This window comes from Manacus candei, unplaced genomic scaffold, assembly GCF_025592945.1.
Source record: "Manacus candei isolate 608988 ecotype Guabito, Panama unplaced genomic scaffold, ASM2559294v1 h1tg000096l, whole genome shotgun sequence".
In the NCBI taxonomy this organism is placed as follows: Eukaryota; Metazoa; Chordata; class Aves; order Passeriformes; family Pipridae; genus Manacus; species Manacus candei.
The window spans coordinates 528373-547344 of record NW_026138144.1 but is presented as its reverse complement, the minus strand read 5'-3'; the positions used below and the strand labels follow the sequence as shown (position 1 = coordinate 547344).

General features: G+C 45.8%; 1 protein-coding gene across 11 annotated transcripts in view; it reads left to right on the top strand.

The window, feature by feature from the left end:
* Positions 1-18972, top strand: part of TANC2 (tetratricopeptide repeat, ankyrin repeat and coiled-coil containing 2) — a 237374-nt gene that overhangs the window by 187344 nt on the left and 31058 nt on the right. For all 11 annotated transcript variants that reach the window (XM_051768653.1, XM_051768650.1, XM_051768651.1 and 8 more), the window contains 2 exons: positions 403-1010; positions 14759-14867. In XM_051768653.1, the coding sequence (XP_051624613.1) occupies positions 403-1010; positions 14759-14867 (717 nt within the window). The remainder of the gene's footprint in view (positions 1-402; positions 1011-14758; positions 14868-18972) is intronic.

Sequence of the window (18972 nt, the reverse complement as noted above, 5' to 3'; positions counted from 1 at the left end):
CATGCACCCATGGATGTGGGATGCAGGAGGATGCTCCCAGGGATGTTCTTCAGCTTCAGCAAGTTTTATTGTGGCCTCAGAACTGTCATCTAGCTGTCCATTCCCTCTGACTTGATCCGTGGTTGGGAATAACAGGGGCACTGCACTGTGTGGATTTGCCAGTCCTTTCCATGGATGTGGTGTTAGGAAATATCCTTCATTTTAATTTCAGTCATGTTTCACACACAACCTACTTGATTATAGATGAGTCTGAGGTCCTGAGGGCACAAACTGCCAGTCGTGTGCTTACCCTGATGGAAGGTCTTAAAGGAGTCTCAGAGGTACCATTGTAATAGAAATTAAATGTGCTTAATGAATAAGAAACGCAGCATGAGTGTCTTTTTTTCTTTTCTTTCTTTGTAGGAAATAATTAAGCTGTTGCCCTTCCACAGAATATTTTTGGATAGACTGGAAGAGAACGAAGCCATCGACCAGGACCTGCAGGCTTACATCCTGCACCGGATCCACAGCAGCTCGGAGATCCAGAACAACATCTCGCTCAACGGCAAAATGGACAACACCACGTTCGGCAAACTCAGCTCTCACCTCAAGACCTTGAGCCAGGGGTCCTACCTGTACCTGAAACTCACTTTTGATCTCATAGAGAAAGGATACCTGGTGCTAAAAAGCTCCAGCTACAAGGTGGTGCCCGTGTCCCTGTCCGAGGTGTACCTGCTGCAGTGCAATATGAAGTTCCCAACACAGTCTTCCTTTGACCGGGTCATGCCCCTCTTGAATGTGGCAGTGGCTTCTCTGCACCCATTAACAGACGAACATATTTTTCAGGCCATTAATGCAGGTAACATTGAGGGCACTTTGGAGTGGGAGGACTTTCAGCAGAGGATGGAGAACCTTTCTATGTTTCTTATCAAACGTAGAGATATGACGCGAATGTTTGTTCATCCCTCTTTCCGAGAATGGCTTATTTGGAGAGAAGAAGGTGAAAAGACCAAGTTTCTTTGTGATCCTAGGTAAGCAAACGCTCTGAGAAATCAGAGCTGACACAGGTGTTCATCCCACACTGTCACCTGAATCATTTCATTTCCCGAGGTTGCACGTGGTTCGTTTACCTGACTTTGCAGTTCTCGGGATCTGTAAAGATCACCCGAGATCTTTGTGTTGTTCACTGGAAAGAAATAAGCCCCCCTGGGCACACAGCTGACCTGGCAAACCCAGCAGTCATCTTCAGAATGAGATGAGCTGTTCCTCAGAAGGCCCCTGGTGAACTCCCTCAGGTGTCACCGGGGCCAGGCTGCTCCTGCCAACTCAGTCTGAAGAAGGGGAATCATCCTCCCTTTCTCCAAAGGTATCCAAACCATATGAAGTGGAGGATAAGGAGATAAAAGATGAGTATGTGGATATGTCTTTTGCAGTTGCCTTCTTTTTCAAGTTGTGTTCCTCGTGGTCCTACTGAATGTCTATTTGAAAACAAAATAAGGAGCAGGATTGGGCTGTAGTGATTTTGGCGTGTAAATGCATCTGTAATCTCTGTCCTGACAGCAGCTGAATTCCTGGCTTAGCTCTCAGGGAACAGAATTTAATCACAGTTGGATTTATATTCCCTAAACCCAATGATCATTATTAACAGCATTATCTTTGTTTCTGCTGAAGAGTGGAAACAGACTCTGACTGTAACTTTATCCCCACAAGCTTTGCTCTGTTTTGTCCACCCATTTCTTAAAATATGATTATAAAAATCAGGGAAACACTGGGATTCAAGGCTGTGTCAGTGCCTCTCCCAGACCTGATGGTCCCTCTGAAGATAGTCTGATGGTATTTGCTGGAACTGGGTGGCATCTGGCTGATCAAAGCAGCTGTGGCTGTTAGTGGTGTCAGAGTAATTTACCTCTTCAAATTTTGAGGTAAACAGGCTGCAGCAGAAAAACACTAAATAGCTCCTCCCAACGGGCATCTTCGAGGTTTTAGTAGGTTCTGACAATATTCCTGTCGAGTGAGCCCTTTGTAAAGCATCACACAGCAGCAGGTGCCTTTAGATCAGTCAGTGAGTTGTTTAATACCCTTCCTCGCAGTCATTAAGTGCTTGTCACCACGTGATGCTGTTCCACCCTGTCTGCAGTGTCTGTGCAGTGCTTACACCCGTGGAGCTGAGAGCTTTCTGCCTCCCAGTCACTCCCTCCTGGTGCTACTGGTGTTGTCTGGCCTGGCTGTAAGAGTTTGTTATCAGCTGGGTGAGGGGACAGCCTGGCAACTACCACTGATCACACAGCACCTGCCAGAATGGTCCCTAAGGAGAGAAACTGGGAAAAATCACTGCTTTCCATTGTTACCATGAACATAGAATCAAGGTGCAGGATGCTTCCCTGGTGGCTGAGGCTCCCCACGGGTGTTGGGTGCTGTGGGTGGTACCCGTGGGTGCAACCAGGTAGTGTGGGGATTGTGGTTCTCTGAGTCCAGGAACTCTCTTCATCCTCACAGCAGTGGGAAAGGGCACTCTCAGAACACCAGACTCAGAAAGGAACTCAAATGTGCAGCATTTTAGGTGGTTTCACACTGAAACCAAGCGTCCAACCACATGTGATTTTATTGGGAAGGCACAAATCCACCCCTATCCACTCAACAAGTCACCAGATAGTTCTCTGCTCAGCAGAGGTGGTTTTGCTCTGAAACCAAGTATGCAGCCACGTGTGATTTTAGCACAAAGGCATAAATCTGCCTGTTTTCACTCGACAAGTCACCAGATGAATTTCTGCTCAGCGTTCCAGTTTGGTGCTGCCTTTCCTGAGCGTCACAAACACGTCGCGCTGCCCTCAGGACCATTCTGGGGATTTTCAGGCATTACTTTTCATCCTATATGTGCCATTATTGTGAGAAATTAATGGTGACTGTAAAGCTTATGGGGACCACTGTGCAAGCAGGGAATCCCTGCAGAGCTGACCCAACTTGCCTCCTTCCCGCTGGCAAAAAGAAGTTGCATCAACAGGCTCCCGCCGCCGTGAGCACGAGCCCGTGTGTAATGAAGGATTAATAAATATCTGTCATGTATAATGTGTGCTAATTGCATTGTGCTCTGATGGTGGCGAATGAAACAGGATACAATTCAGTGATTAATCAAGAGGGACCCCTGAGATTCAGCTCCAGCACTCCTCAAAATCCTCCCGTCCAGCTGATCCCGAGACGCCGAGCTCAGAGCACGGGAACCCTGAGCGACAGTCAAGATAAGTGGTGATTTTTCCTTTTTATTTCTCCGGAGAGAAGCGGGGCTGGACACTGACAGAGCTCACAGCAGTAGCCTGCGAAAATTGGCCTGTGTCTGGTTTGTTCACAGCCAGCTTGATTTCTTGGGAATTGAGAAGACGTGACAACTGTCCGGAGCGCTGCCGGGGTTGGTCGTACAGCGTGGAGCTGTTTGCCCTTGCCATGTCAACACATGAAGAGTCAGGTTGCTGAGCTGATGTTTTTCCCCACGAGAAGAGCTGTGAAGTGAAATGTGGGTTTGTGAAGCTGCTTTTAATTGACTGACCCTGACAGAGTGTCCAGGTGTGAGGCCCTTACGAAGGAAATTGGGATAATGGGCCTCGTGTCCCTGGAACTGCAGCTGGGATAATCTTCCTTGTTTCATTAGTGAGAGCGAGTTCTCATGTTGTCAGAAGCAGGGAAAAGGGGAGAGGGGGGAGGAAGAGCACGATGTCCAGGAATTATCCCATTTTTCCACACTTTTAAGATAAACAGCAGATCTCCATCCTCTGGGTTTTTGGTTGACCCTCTTTGAACCCTCACCGTGCCCTTGCTGTCCAAAGCAAAGCCTAATTGGCTCTGAAGGGGAGTTCTCTCTGCCAACCCCCCTCAGCCCCCTTTGTTGTTTAACACAGGACACCAAGGAGGCTTTGTCAGAGCATTTAACCAGCATTGCAGTAACGACCTCCCCAGCCTGTCAGGGCAGCACCGTGAACCAAACGGCCTCCTTGACAAATAACATAAAACATTTTAGGGAAAGACCCAATCCTTTGTGACTGGTGCACCAAGAAAATGGTTCTGATTGCACGTTCCCTTTCACACTTGTGTTTCTTAACCTAAATTCTGCTCTAACGTTGTGCTGCTGTGCAGATTTAATCAGAAACTTCCATGCAATTATTTCCCATGCTTTTACAATACTAATAAAATGTTTTATCCCTGTGCTGCTGCTGAAGGGACTGTGAGGGAGGCAGAAGTGAAGTGATCTGCCCTGGCAAGGCAGTAGGAGAGCTGTAGTCAGATATGGACCCCAAAAGTAAAATTACTTTATCCAGATTTAAGTATCAACATCTGAGTTACTTGTCTAGACGTGCTTTATAGTCAGAGGAGAAAAATTAGAGTGATTCATTTCATCCTGAGCTAACAGGCTACAGTAGGTCAGAGCAGGAATGCCTGGGAAGCATCTCCAGCTGATTTATGAGGGATCTCGGGGTGATGGGCTCCCCAGGAGATGTCTCCAGTTTTGACAAATAAAGCTGGAGGAGATGAATCTCTCCAGCCTGCTCAACACACAGGGGTTTGAGGTAGAGTCACAGATTTTCTTTCCTTGCACAGGAATGCTAAGGAAGGAAAAAGATGCTCCAGGAAGATACTCTCAGTGCTGTTACCTGTATGTGAGCTTCTCAATTTGGGCTTTTGCATCTCAGGGTGGCCGTGGAGCACCCAGTGCTGTGTGTGCTGGTGGTGGTGGCTGAGGAAACAGGCTCTTAGTGCTGCTTGGGCATGTCCCAGCATCCATGGGATCACAGCAGAATGAAGCATTTTAGATCTTCCCCTGGCATGGTGAAGCCAAGCCTTACCTAATTTTAGGTGCTCGCCATCCCCATGTCTGTTCCTCAGCTGGGTGCTCTGGTCTCCTTTAGTCCTCGAAGCAATTCATCCAGCCTGTTTTAGCTGTGACTGGGATGAGCTGAACCTCATTACCTGTTCCCCTCTGCTGCCTGGAGGACAGTCCCTGGACTCCAGGGCCACCTGGATATGGACACGCTGCTCTGGGGAGGTGACCTGTGCCAGGCTGGAACTCGGAGGAGATGGGAAGCTGCAGAGGTGGTGCCTTCAGAGGAGGTTTGCTCCTGTTTGCTGTTCTTTTACATGGTAAAGGCTCTGCTCTGCTTCTGGCTCCTTGCACCTACTCTGGATTTACCATCTGATGGGCACAGCAGCTCATATTTTACCTTCTATAAGAAGAGCAAGAGCGGCGAGGACGGGAGCCACCAATGCGACGGTGGAGGAGAGTCTCCAGGTGGAGAACTTCAGGAATATCCTGCTACCCCCAGGACATTTTCACTGCATGGAGGTGCTAGGCTGTTCTCATGGATCCTACAGATGAGGTGTTATTCTGGAACCCCAAAACTCTGTGTCTGGGCTTCCAGAAGAGCTGAGTGCTCAGGTGTGGAGATACCCAGCAGACTTTTGGCATCTCTCAAAATCAGGGTGTTGGTGCCTCATTGAGCATTGGCACCACTGGGCTGATGCAGCTGTGAAGCCCAAGCTTGGAAATCCTGTCTGAGGAATCAATTCTCTGCAGTAAATATTCTCTTCAGTGCACCAAGACTTTATCAGGCAGCTCCTGCTCGTGGAATTTTGTAGAAAAAAAAATCTAAAAATCAGGGATACATCACCAAAAAATTAACCAGGGAGAAGTACTGGTGGCTCGATGGTTGAGGGCACCTCCTCACCTCTTCCCTCCTTTTCTGCATCCGCAATCTGTCCCTGAAAGCCCAAATCAAGGCACCCTGAAGGGATTAACACGCAGAAGGATGCAGCTCTCCTCCACCACTCGAGTTGCCATGGTTTCTGCCAGAGCTGTCTTTTAGTACAATACTCTCTAGGCATTTTGCATTTCCCTTTTTCTCTCAGGAGCACGTTGCAGGTGGAGACTTTTCCTACACAAAATTAATGTTTTTATGTATTACCCAGAAAAAGGATAGAGTGAAGGAATTAGAGGAAAATCAGGGATTTTTGTTTAGTTTTGGTGGAAGGATTGATCTGATTGACAAATCATAACCCTCAGTCTAAAGATAATTAATTTAGAAAGTTCAGAGGAAAAGAAATTGGTGAAAATGGTATTTATAACAATTCAGGAATACAACAAACAGCTTGAAATGGGGGGGCTTACTTTATACATCAGCTCCTTAAAAATCACCCCCAGTTCAGTCCTCCATGTAGAGCTCACTTGGGCATTATGGTGCATGGATTAGTTAATTTTCTTCCTTGGATTAGTTGATTTTCTTCCTCTTTTGTATTATAAGATGCTGAAAAGCTCTTAAAATACACTCAGCTTGATTGTCAGCTGAGATGATCAGGTGTTCACCAAAACCCAGGGTATGTCTTAAGTGTTTTCTCTGTATCCACATGGGATGGGTTTCGCTCGGCGAAGCAACAGCACTGTTTGAATTCAAGGTGAGGCAGAATAATGGGGTTGGGATTTATTTGAATTCCTTATTTACTTAGGCAGAAAATTAAAAATAATGCAGTGCCCCTTAGCACCCCGTGGGGCTGGAGTGGGATGATCAGGATTTCCAGAGCAGTTGGCAGCAGCCCCACCTCTGGAGGTGCAGCAGGGAGCTGCCATCGGAATTTATTCAGCTTTGCTTTACCCCGGGAATCACCTCCCTTAATGGCTTTTTCATGGCTCCAGAGTGCCAGTCTTGTAGCTCTGCACGTGTTGGAGCTCAGGCTGGGCTGAGTGTCCCCACAGGCAACAGCACAGCCAGGAGGGACGTGATGCCACTCGTTGTTTTGCCGTCCCCAGCCGTGGGCTGGATGTCACATGTCACCAAATTACATGAACTCAGGTTGTTCCTTGCCCACCCTGCTGTCTGGTCTGCACTTGTGCAAGGCCTGTGCTGAGTTAGTGCAAATAATTACCAAATCACCACGGGATCTGGTTGTTTAAGAACATTTCCACTGCTCTGATTTTGGCAGAAGTGTGGTGGAAGTGATGGCTGAGCTGCCACTTGGGGCAGGGCTTCCTCTGCACCCATAGTGTGACAGGACAACGTTTGCTCTTTTAATTTACCCCCCAGGCAGACCATAGTGAGAGCCATATTTTTGACTTACAAAGAAGAATCCATCATCATGTCCTCCAGTTAATTGGAGGGGCAAACCCAATCTGTTCATCAAGCAGTAGAGACCTCACAGAGTGCTGACTCTGAGAATACAACTTTTAGGCTTCCCATATGTCTTCCAGAATAAACTTTTCTGATTCCATGACTTGGAACCCAGTACATTTTGATATGTTAAAGGAATGGGCAATAGCTCAACAAAGTGAATGTAGGAAACCTGTTGTGTGCGTCCACATCAACCAGCATCTCTAGATGTTTATCTAGTCATAGAGTCATAGGATGGTCTGGGTTGGAAGGGACCAGTGCCACCCCCTGCCATGGCAGAGACACCTTCCACCAGCCCAGGTTGCTCCAAGCCCTGTCCAACCTGGCCTTGGACACTTGCAGGGATCCAGGGGCAGCCACAGCTTCTCTGGGCAACCTGGACCAGGGCCTCCCCACCCTCACAGGGAGGAATTTCTTCCCAATATCTAATCTAAACCTACTCTCTGTCAGTTTGAAGCCATTCCCCCTTGTCCTGTCCCTCCAGGCCCTTGTCCAAAGTCCCTGGCCAGGCCTCTTGGAGCCCCTTTCTAATCTCATACAGAAAATCAGAGCTTAAAAATAAATTATTAAAGCCATTGGCAGCAAGTTGGGCAGCTGGGACGGGGACTTAGCAGGACAGGGAAGTGACTTAGCTGCTGGTTTTCCCCTGAACTGTGGTCAGAGCTGCAGCTGCAGCATCAGTTGGAAGAGGAGAAATGGGAGACAGTTTATAAATGATGACAGATGAGATGGAGAGCAGATGTGATCACTGCCACCATAAAGGACATCAGGAGAGCTGCTCATTTTAACTGGCTCATTAGATATGCAACCTCAGCACTGGGATGCAGAAGGGTTTGAATATATTTAGTGTCTTGAGTTACTGTCCTCATAAAATCTGTTCTTTTTCTTCTGGACCATAAACTTCTGTATTCTGGGCCATTTTCACATCTAAATGGAAGAAAATATTCAGGGAATAATCCATCCTGTGGCACTGAGAAGAGAGGAGCAGAGTTAATTGGAGGTGTTATCAGTGCTGATCAAAGAAAGAAATGTGACTTAATTTCTTCCTGTTATTTCATTCCACAAATCTTAAGACCCGCTTTCAGAGCAAAGGCATCTTTCAGCAGTGCAGGACAGAGCAGTCCTGATTTGTTCCATCTGCTTCTTACATGGTCATTGACTCCTGGTCAAAGCACTTCCAAATCCCATTCCCTGTTCTTCTTTGATTTCATATATTTTAAATTGTGTCAGACTGAACGAGAACAGAAAATGTATCACCGCTGGTCTTTTGAGATCTGCTCTCTCTGTTAACTGTGGAGTCACTGGAGACTTTCCTGAAAGATGTTGTTATTCATTTTACCCATCCAACATATTTATTAAATATGCCAGGAGTCTTTTCACACTGCTCTTGGACAAGGTTCCTTTTCTCTGAATATAAAGTAATCTTTTCCTGGCAACCAGCAGATTTCAGAAAAGCCTCATGAACTGAACAGAGACACGGGAATTGCGTCTTTGCTCTCAGGATCTGCTTTTTTAAATCTCATTAAGTCAGGGCCTGTAAGCCTTTGGAAATGGTTTTTTTTTTCCCCTCTCCTTTATCCTTCCTTTTTTGTTCTGTATGTTTAAATCATTGTAAGTATCTTTTGTTGCCTTAAATCTGAGTGGTACCATCAGAGCTGTCTGTTTTTCCTCTTTGCTGCTTCTCCTGGCAGTTCTGGCACTGCTGCCATTGTTTCATGGAGTGCAGGGGTTCTCCAGGATCAGCTCCTGAGATGGGTGCAGCTCTGTGATCCTGGATAAACTCCAGACAAACTCTTTCCCTGTGATAAACCAAGTATGTAACATCATCTGATAAAACATGGGCACAGCATGGTTAGTGCCCAGGGGATTTTTAATAGACAGCCTCTGCTATTCCAGCTTGGAAAGTTTCTGGAATAAACTTTCTGCCTGAGTGATATGGCTGTGGGTGCTGTTAATGCCATGTCAGAGGGGTAGGGAGCTTTCCAGCTCCTTCAAAATTAGGAGTCATTAAGCACAAGTCAGAGAATCTTTCAGGATGGGAAAGCCCTTTAAATCATCAAGTCCAGTCATTAACCCAGCGCTGTCAAGGCCACCCATGTCCCCAAGTCTCACATCCACACATGTTCTAAAGGCTCTCCCAGCCCTGGAGATAGCAGTAACTGCTGGTTGTTCCTCTCCTGGCTGTTCCACACTCATTCCATCAGCCTCCTGTGCCCATCTGGGGCCAAGGATGTGGGGCCAGGCAGCACTGACTGCCTTGGGAGCTTGGATTTCCTGAGCACATCCCTCTGGATGTGAATGGGATTGTAATTATGTTGGTTTTACTGGAGTTCAGTCACACCCTGGCAGTGAAGAACCATCCAGTGAGCCTGTTGGTGTTGTGAGATGTCAGATGCTTTTAAGCCCTTCATTGCCAAGATGCTGTTACTCAAAACTGCTCATAAGGATGAGCCAGCTGCCATTAAGTGATTGCATTTCTGCTCTTCCTGATATCCAGCCTAACCCTTCCCTGACACAACTCCAGCCTTCCCTTGGGTCCTGTCTCTGTTCTGTCACTTGGGTACAAGTCTGACCCGTGTGTTTGTTGATGTACAAATTGAGCCTTATCATCTGTACTATAAAAAATAGACTTAGATCATCATTTATTTCCCCCTGGAAAATGTCTCGTTTATTGCCCACAGTGATGGATTTCTAGTGTATGACTGAGGCCATGAGATCTTCCTCTGGGTTGGTGATGATGTTGTGAATGTGTTATGGTGAAGAAAGCAGCAGCAGCCCTGCTGGCTTGGGATCCTTATCCTGCTCACCAGGAAATGTGTCTGCAGTTCCTACAGCAGCTGGAATTGGTAGCACAGCACTGCTGTGTCCTCAGTGACTTCTGGGCAGGGTGATGGTGTTTGAGCAGATACTCCACAGCTTCTCTCTCTGCAATGAGATCTGACCCAAGGGACAGGAAAGTTTTTCTTGGCTTTGAACTTGGCTGTCCCAGTTAGCTCAGCAAATTAAACCAGTGTTTGATTCCTTAGGAAGGAATATCACGTGCTGAAGAGCATTGCCTGGTTTGTTGGGATTTTCTTTTAAAATGTTCATTCCTTCCAAGTTAATTTGCAGTTACAACATCAGAGGGGAGCTGCGTTACAAAAATCAGTAAATCAACTTTGGTGATTAACTGATCCTTCCAGAGGAGCTCATGGAGCTGAGCTTGGCCTTTCTGCAGCCAGGACAGACATCTGGACATCCTTCTGCGAGGGAAGAGGCTCCAGGCTTTGTCAGAGCACACACGAGTCTCTGCACTGGAGTTAAACATTGCACTCTGCAGAGCTGAATAGAATATGAATACACGGCTTTTGGAAGACCAGATTTGCTGGGCACAGTGTCAAATCTCTTGCTTTTGGAATATTTTCGTGGGATTAGCTGGAAGAGGGGAGATATGGGTGTAAATCAGGGAATTTGGTGGGTTCAGAAGTGAACAGGACTGATTCTCATTTGGGTTTTTCCCTGTGTTTTACTCTGGTACTGCAGTGCCTTAATGCTGGAGTGATTTTACACCCTTTAATCTCTTTTATTAGTGACACCTTGTCCCCTTCCATCTGTGTCACAAGGGACAGTGTCATTTTAGGGATGTGCTTGAGGTACCAACTCCCTGTGTCCCCCTGCTCTGTGTGTGCCTCAGATTTGGGTGGATAAGGGAGCAGATGTGTAGGGAGCACATCCAACATCTATTTATAGCAGCATGGAGTGACAGGGGGACAAGGGGGAATGGCTTCAAGCTGACAGAGAGTAGGTTTAGATGGGATATTGGGAAGAAATCCTTCCCTGGGAGGGTGGGGAGGCCCTGGCACGGGTTGCCCGGAGAAACTGTGGCTGCCCCTGGATCCCTGGAAGTGTCCAAGGCCAGGTTGGACGGGGCTTGGAGTGACCTGGGACAGTGGAAGGTGACCCTGCCCAGGGCAGGGGGTGGCACTGGATGAGATTTAAAGTCCCTTCCAACCCAAACCATTCCATGATTCTGTGATCTCCCCCTGTGCCCATGTGCAGCTTTCACTTACATTTACATTCCTTAGAGCTGCTGGAGGTGTGCACTGGGCTGTGCTTTGTAGAGGGTTGGAAGGATTAAGACTCATCTTTCTGTCTTTTTTACAGATAGATATATGTATACACACACACACACATATATGTGCCCATCCAGGCAGACAGTCCTGACCATCCCAGGAGTTGATACAGGCACTGAGAGCAGACAAAAGCTGCAGAAACTGAGCTGGCAGGGCTATTAATTTTTCACCAAAAAAAGAAATCTTACATTAAAAATAGAAAAATCTCTGATGATAAACTCTGCAGTGGTGAAACTCAAAGCAAATCATTTCACGAGCTCCTTGATGTAGAAATCATTACTGCCACTCTCCTGTATTATTAAAAAAAAAAAAAAGGAAAAATAAAATTAAAAAAAAAGCCTGTGCTCTTGCAGTCTTGTTTAGTTTCCAATTAACATTGACAGAACAAGTGACTGCAAGTGTTTATCAGCCAGCCCAAAACCAAGGTCTGGGAAGCTTTGCAGAGGTAATATATTACTCATGAATCCTGTACTTTATTCTGGAATAGTTCGTACATGCCTTATTCATAACACCAAAGTCATGCTTGTAATTAAATTTAGGTAAATACCCTTCCAGCTGCAGCTGAAAAGCAGTGTAGGAGCTGACTGTGGAACCTGGGCTGATGTGTCAGGAGGGAGCTGCACTTCAGCTCCTGCTGCGAAGAACAGGCACTTTGGAAGCTTCTGGATCTTCAGTTCATGCATGGGATTAATGCAGTTACAGCTCCATTCAGGGCCCTCCCAAAAGTTACCAAAGGGTTTTCCAGCAGCAAGCAAACAACTGCTGTTATTTGCTGTCCTGTGATGTGGAACACGAGGCAGAGGGGATGGCTGAAGGCTCCCTGTGTGCAGCCACTCTCGCTCTGGAGCAGCGGGATGTGGTTCCTGATCCTCACAAAGGGAAGGAGCTGATGGCTCTGATTTGTGGAATCACAGAACCTTAGAATGGTTTGGGCTGGAAGGGACCTTAAAGATCATCCAGTTCCACCCCCTTAGCCACACCTCCCACTAGCCCAGGTTGCTCCAAGCCCCGTCCAACCTGGCCTTGGACACTTCCAGGGATCCAGGGGCAGCCACAGCTTCTCTGGGCAACCTGTGCCAGGGCCTCCCCACCCTCCCAGGGAAGGATTCCTTCCCAATATCCCATCTAAACCTACTCTCTGTCAGTTTGAAGCCATTGTCCTGTCCATCCAGGTCCTTGTCCAAAGTCCCTCTCCAGTTCTCCTATCCACCCCTCTATAAGTTCTTGACCTTGCAGCACCAACCTTTGTGTGGAGGTGAACACCTTGGCCCTTCTCCAAATGACAACCACAGCATCATGAATCTGATTTATTGCAATATGTGTATATATAAACAGCCAATACAGGTTTTCATAATCTGTCCTAATGGGGCCAAATAAAACTCAGCAATTGCTGCTCCCGTTGACTTCCAGCTGTACTTGGCAACACTCAAGCTGTGTTTCAGTCACTTGTTTCCTTCTGATCCCTTCCTCCTTCCCACGGGCATTCCTGGAGTGTAAATGCATTTGTCTGTCTCCTCCAGAAGGCTGTGACCTGATGTCCTCCTCCCATTCCAAAGAGGAGAAGAGCCAAGAGAAATCAACAGGCTGTGGTTAACTCAAGGTGCTACAACCACTTCCAAGGCCCTTCTGTTGTCCCAGCTTTTTGTGTTTTGGCCCTTCTGTCGGTGCTATTTGGGGAATTCTCACAGCACAGACGTGTGGGATGGGAGGCACTGCCCTGTGACAGAGGCGTCCTCACAGATCCAAAGCTTCAGCTGAGGTATCAAAGCTCTGTTGTGCTGGGCAGAGTCACCATCTGGAGAGGCTTCTCCTTCTCCAGGGATGGGAAGTGTGGAGCGATGGGATCCCGGCACGGGCCCTGTGCCAGGCCAGGGTGTGGAGAGCAGCTTGCCCGGCAAAAAAAAAGGGGTTTTCCTCACTTTCTTTTGGTGCTCCAGTCACCCTGAGGATGGAGATACTGTCAGTCCACAAAAACATTTCAGGCAACAGTTACTTGAGTTGATGGTGCCTCTGTAAATTGAGTTGCATTCCAGAATGAGGCACAACAGGATTCCTCACCAGTGCAAGAGTTTATTACCTGTAAAAGGGATGTGGTGCTCTTCCACCTGTCCAAACCTGAGGATCAAGCCCTGCCTTGTAAGAAAAAGGTGATTTGTTTCTCATCCCACTCCTCCAGTGGGCACATCCACTGGCAGAGCATCCCCAGGCCCCACTCCCATGAATCCATGTGTTACTGCTCCTAAAGGAAGTTCATTGGCAGGACCTGAGGGGACCTTGCCAGACACCTGGCCAGGGCATTACAAGCATTGTGCTTTTATTCTTTTCTTCTTTTGGTTTATTTTGAGATGGAAAATCATTCCCCCTGGGTGTGGATGAGCTGGTAAATCCCCCCCATTGTAAAAGCTTCTATCCTGTGTAATATTTACTTGATGTTTGGCCATCCCAAGGATTTCTTTGCTTTACCAGACAGGGATGAGCTAATAACATTCCCTGTCCTTAAAAGCCCTTTTAAAGCCACGGTTGATCTCATGTTTTATTTTCCTTGGCCGGGAGGGGTTTGATTGCTTTCAGTGTAGTCACATTTTTATGCAGTTCCAGAAATGAAGTGGGTTAAAAGGACTCCCTTGGGAGCACCCAGGGGCTTAAGGAAGAATGTAATTTTGTTGGTAAAACCAAGGAAACAGCAGACACAGCCCACCGAAGTTCCAGCATGGAGCCTCAGCAGCTCCTGCCCTGCTTGCTGCATCTCCTGCAGGGGCAGGTATTTGCTGCTTTGCCCAGAAATTGTATTTAAACTTCACATTTTTGCACCTTGTGTGTTCTGTGTGTCTGTGGAGAATCAGCTTCTCACATCTTTGAGAAGATTCACCCATGTTGGACTTGCAGTGTTACAAGCTGGAAGTCTGTAAATGTTTAAAAATGTCAATAAAAATGACCTTTAGCAGTGGAAGTTGTTGTCTGGTTTATTATATTTTGCCTTAAACAGGGCCTGGTGTGTAGCTCAGTTAATTTGCTTTGGTTGTCAACCTGGTAGGTCATGGCCAGAAGCATCTTTATTACTGGAGAACGTGTTTACAAGGAATAAAGCAGGTCTGGCACAGGGTGGAAAGTGCAGGTGTCATTTAAAGGACATTTTTTTCAAAGTGTGGTTATTCTAAATATGGCATTTTCTAATGACTCCAGGGTTGGTGACAAGCTTTGCAAGTGTGGTTCTTCTCTGTTAAATGACTAGAAAAGTGACACTTCAGTTTTCATGGAATTGTACCTCTGCTGTTTTCAAATTTACATCTGCTCATAGAAAATCTATTGGGTGGGGTTTTTTTGCTGTCCTCCAATGTTTGGGGTGTTTTGAGCTATCAGTGCTTACAATTAATTGGTGCTTCACAGGTGAGAATTCATCCACCTCTACTTCCCAAAGCTGGATGAGGTTGAAGAATTAGCAAAAAGGGGCAAAAATTACCCTCAGAAGTTGTTTTGTTGGTATAACAAGAAATCCTAACACAGTCTTTCTTCTCATTTTAGGAGTGGCCACACCCTACTTGCCTTCTGGTTTTCCCGACAAGAAGGAAAATTAAATCGACAGCAAACCATTGAACTGGGACATCACATCCTCAAAGCACATATTTTTAAGGTAACAAAAATTCAAATGAAGACTTAACACCAAGCTCATCCCCAGCACTGGCAGTGCTCAGTCGTGTCTGATCGTGGGGTTGGTGTAAGAGTGTGATTGCCTGAGGCTGCTGGAGCGAGTAGAAGTTTGGAAAATTGGCAGTGGTATCTAAGAAATGCTTGAAATTAAACCCTCCTTCAGCCTGGAAATTCGGCAGATAGCCTCCTTCCCTAAAAATTGCTCTCCAGCCTAAGAGGTTTCCTCCCCTGTAAGATGAGTTCTTGTAACAGCATCTAGAAAAGAGAAATCTTTTAAAAGCGGATTTGAAGAATCCAACACTAAATTTAGGTGCTAAAGGGGAAATTTGCTGGTTGTTAACATTGGCTGGTCACTCCACATTCCTCTTCACACAGACATTTCAGATCTGGGTAGTTGAAAGGCAAACTCAGGTGTGAGCATCAGGATGACCCATAAATATCATTCTTCCTGCCTGCCCAGGTACCAGAGGATCAAAATTAGAGGGTGGATTTTTAAGGTCACAGGAAATACAGAATTTCTTACAGCTGTTGGGATCTGTGAGTGTTTAACACTGGTAAAAACAAGGCTGTACTTTCATCTGGTCTGTACAGATGAACTGTACAACTGTACAGGCTGTACAGGCTGAACTGAAACAAGGCTGTACTTTCATCTGGTCTGTACAGGATTTTATAACTTCAGCACTGCTGTGGGTATTCCTAGAGCAAGCAGATGGTTTGTGCCTTGTGTCAGTCCTGTTGGAGTTATTTATTGCATTCCCTGTGCAACAAATACTGCACCAGTTTCCCCATCAGGTGTAGCAGCAAAGTCTCCTCGTTTGGGAAGGCAATGACTGGATCCAAAGGGAAGAACCCCAGCTCAGCACTTTATCCTCAGGGTGTCATTTCACTTTTTGAGTTACATTCCCAAGGCCAGATTCAGCCCTGAGTTTACTGCTCAGCTGCCATTTAGGTCTGAATCTGGTTCCAGACCTTCTCCATTCAACACTTCCATGGTGGAAACCAATAACAGGGTTCAGACTCTGAGCAAAGGACAATTTTCATGGAGTGGACGAGCTGTCTACAGATTCCAGGTTTAATTGAGCAATACTTAAAACAGTAGAAAAAGCCAATTAGCATATGAGAAATGTCAGTCCAGCCTTCTGTTCCTCATCACTCAGCAAAACCTTTGGGTGTCCAACACTGCAGGAAGACCAGTGACAGAAAACCAGAACAGAACGTTGGTTGGAAGTACCACAAAGTTTTGGAAGGGTTTGAATTTAGCTAGATTACAAACTGTAACTTAGTCTTTTGCTTTTCCTTGAATAGATTTATTTTTGTTCCTTATTTTAACAAGTGTTTACTGAGGATTTGTGAGTGTTTACTGCACAGAACAAGAGCTGCATTAGTTTCTGAAGGAGGCATTAGGCTGGAATATTACAGACCGTGTTTAAGATCTTGAGCATTCTTTAAACAAAATATTTCCTAGAGTACAAGCACAGGCTCTTTGCCTGTTGTAACCAGCTCTATTTGTTTCTAAACAAGCATTTTTTCCATTCAGGCTTTTCTTTCTGTCTGATCTTTTGCTGAAGCATTACCGGCCTGGCCGTGGGTTTTCTGCCAAGTAGGGAACGTGTCAGGTCATCAATTCAGGATGTTCTTCCTCAAGTTCCCATATTATAGCAGCAGCTTTCTGCAGACACAAAGATCCTAATTTTGAAGGTATTTATGGAGGCCTGATGCCATTGTAATTCTATTTTATTTACCCATCAGAAAGCCAGGAGAAGATCAGAACAGGACTAAAGCATTTTGTTCAGAGACTGAGAGCTGGGTATAGAGGCAAACTTTGATAAAACAGTGCAGAAAATGTCTTTATCCTTCCCCAATCCTCTGGTACCTTGACAAGGTGATGATGGAACACTTGGAATTTCCAGGTGTAAAAATTCAGGTGCTGACCTGACACATTGGTGGGAAGACACTTTCACATTCCCCTCTTCACTCGCTGGCTGAGATCTGCTGGTTTTCTTTTAAACACAAACATCCTCAAACAGTTTGGGGTGAAAAAGAAAGAAAAATTAAAATCTTGTAATCTTTTTAATCAGTTACCAGTCTTAACAGGAGCATATGGAAAGCCAGCTTGGAAAGCCTGGCATGGAGTGAAAGGGCACAAAGAGAAATGTGCAGTTGTCGTACGAGAAGACCCAACCTTCAGGCTGACGTATGTTTTGCAAATCAAGCAAAGAGGAGGCTTTAATTTAATCTGAAATTAGTTCAAATGTCAGTAATCCAGATGTGGGTGATGCTTTGAGCAGCCTGGTCTAGTGGAAGGTGTCCCTGCCCATGGCAGGGGGTGGAATGAGATGCTCTTTAAGGTCCCTTCCAACCCAGACCAGTCTGGGATTCCATAAGGTGCAAGTTGCCAAAGAGCAGAGGAAGTGATAAGTCAAAAATTAAAGATGCTGACAGCTGCATACCAGACAGGACAGAAGAAACCAGCTCTGGACACTGGGGTTGTGAGGGTTGGCAAAGTTATTCAAATGGTCAGGCCGTGCCTTGGTCCCGTTTTGGATGATCCCAGGGAAGTGGGAACCATTGGTGGTTTTTGGTTTGATGTTGTATCACACTGAAATTTGCTTTTGCTGAAGGATTCAACCTGTGGAGTTCTGAAAAGGGAATATAAGAAAAGGAAGATACAAGCTGTAAAATGAGAAATAGTGCAGGGTTTTTTTAGCAACTGAATACTGATGGTGTTGAATGTATTTTTTTCTTTAAAGCATAAATGTCACCTTTTAGGTCTTGCACTAATATCTAAGCATATATATTCTAATGCAACAGTTAAGATTTTTATAGCATCTGTGATTATCTTCAGAGGGCTGTTCTCAAAATATCTACCCTTTTCCGTGGTCCTTGATGGTGATTCAAACACCTTATTTATGGGTTTGATAGTAGTATAACAATTTTTAAATTATTTTAACTGTTTATTATAAAACTGTTTCCCATTTCCCAATTACACCATCCTGAGTTCATGAAATTTAATCTTGACCTTTAATGTCCTGCATTGTGTCATTTCAAAAGCTGCATTTAGCAGTGGCTCAAATTCCTGAGCTCTCTTCTCCCTCTTAGCACAAGCAGATCTTTTCCTCAGTTTAGCTGCCTGAATTTTAAGGAAACAAGCACATGGAGCTGTTATTTATAAAGAGCTTGTGTAATCTGTTGCTTCTTTTGGTGATAAAACTGTTCCAAGTGACAAATCTGTTGATGGCTGGAGCAGTACTGTGGAGTCTCTTCCCCACGTCGGAATTACAGGCCTGCAGCAGCAGGTGGAGATGCTGATTCCTGCACATCTTCCCTAAGAGGAAACAATCCCACTTTTTGCTGCTGGTTTTGTTCCCACCTTTTCAGTCCTACAAGCTGGAACTGTGATCCTGCTGTTTTGCACGGATACAAGTGACCCCCCCCAGCGTGCGAGGAAGTGGAAATCAGGGTTTGCATATCAAAACAGAATTAAGGCTGTCTGTGCAGTTTCCATGGAAACAGCAGGGTTTAATGGGAAATGGATCAGAACAGCAACGTTTAGGGTGTACCCACATCACACAGCGAGCACAGCACGCAGCCAGGCTCCTTCCTGGAGCTCCAATCCCATCCCTCTCCTCTTCCATCCAGCTGTTCACTCCCATCTGTTGGCTACAGAGCAATTATGGCTCTTTACACAGGAGGGAGAAACCTACAGTTCTGTGCTCTGCCAGTTAGTGATGCTGGGAAATATTTCATATTTTGGAATCTTTCTGGAAAACGTCAGACTTCCTGTATGTTATGTATAACCTGATCATGAACAGCAGCAGGAAAGGTCGGAGATGAGAAGGGGGAATACTGCTCCAGGCTGTGGTTGAGAGTTCCTCAACTTACCTTATTGTGAGCAGACATTGTCTTCTGGTTTAACTGTGTGAATAATAAGGAAATTTGTGAATCAGTCCTGCCAAAATAATGTGTATTTTATTAAAAAAGAAAAAAAAAGAAAAGGCAGCAACCTGTGCTCCTTAGCACAATGTTTGGTGAGGGATTCTGGTTGCTCACATTTTAATCCTACCTTCCTTAGACCCTGGAAATGGCTA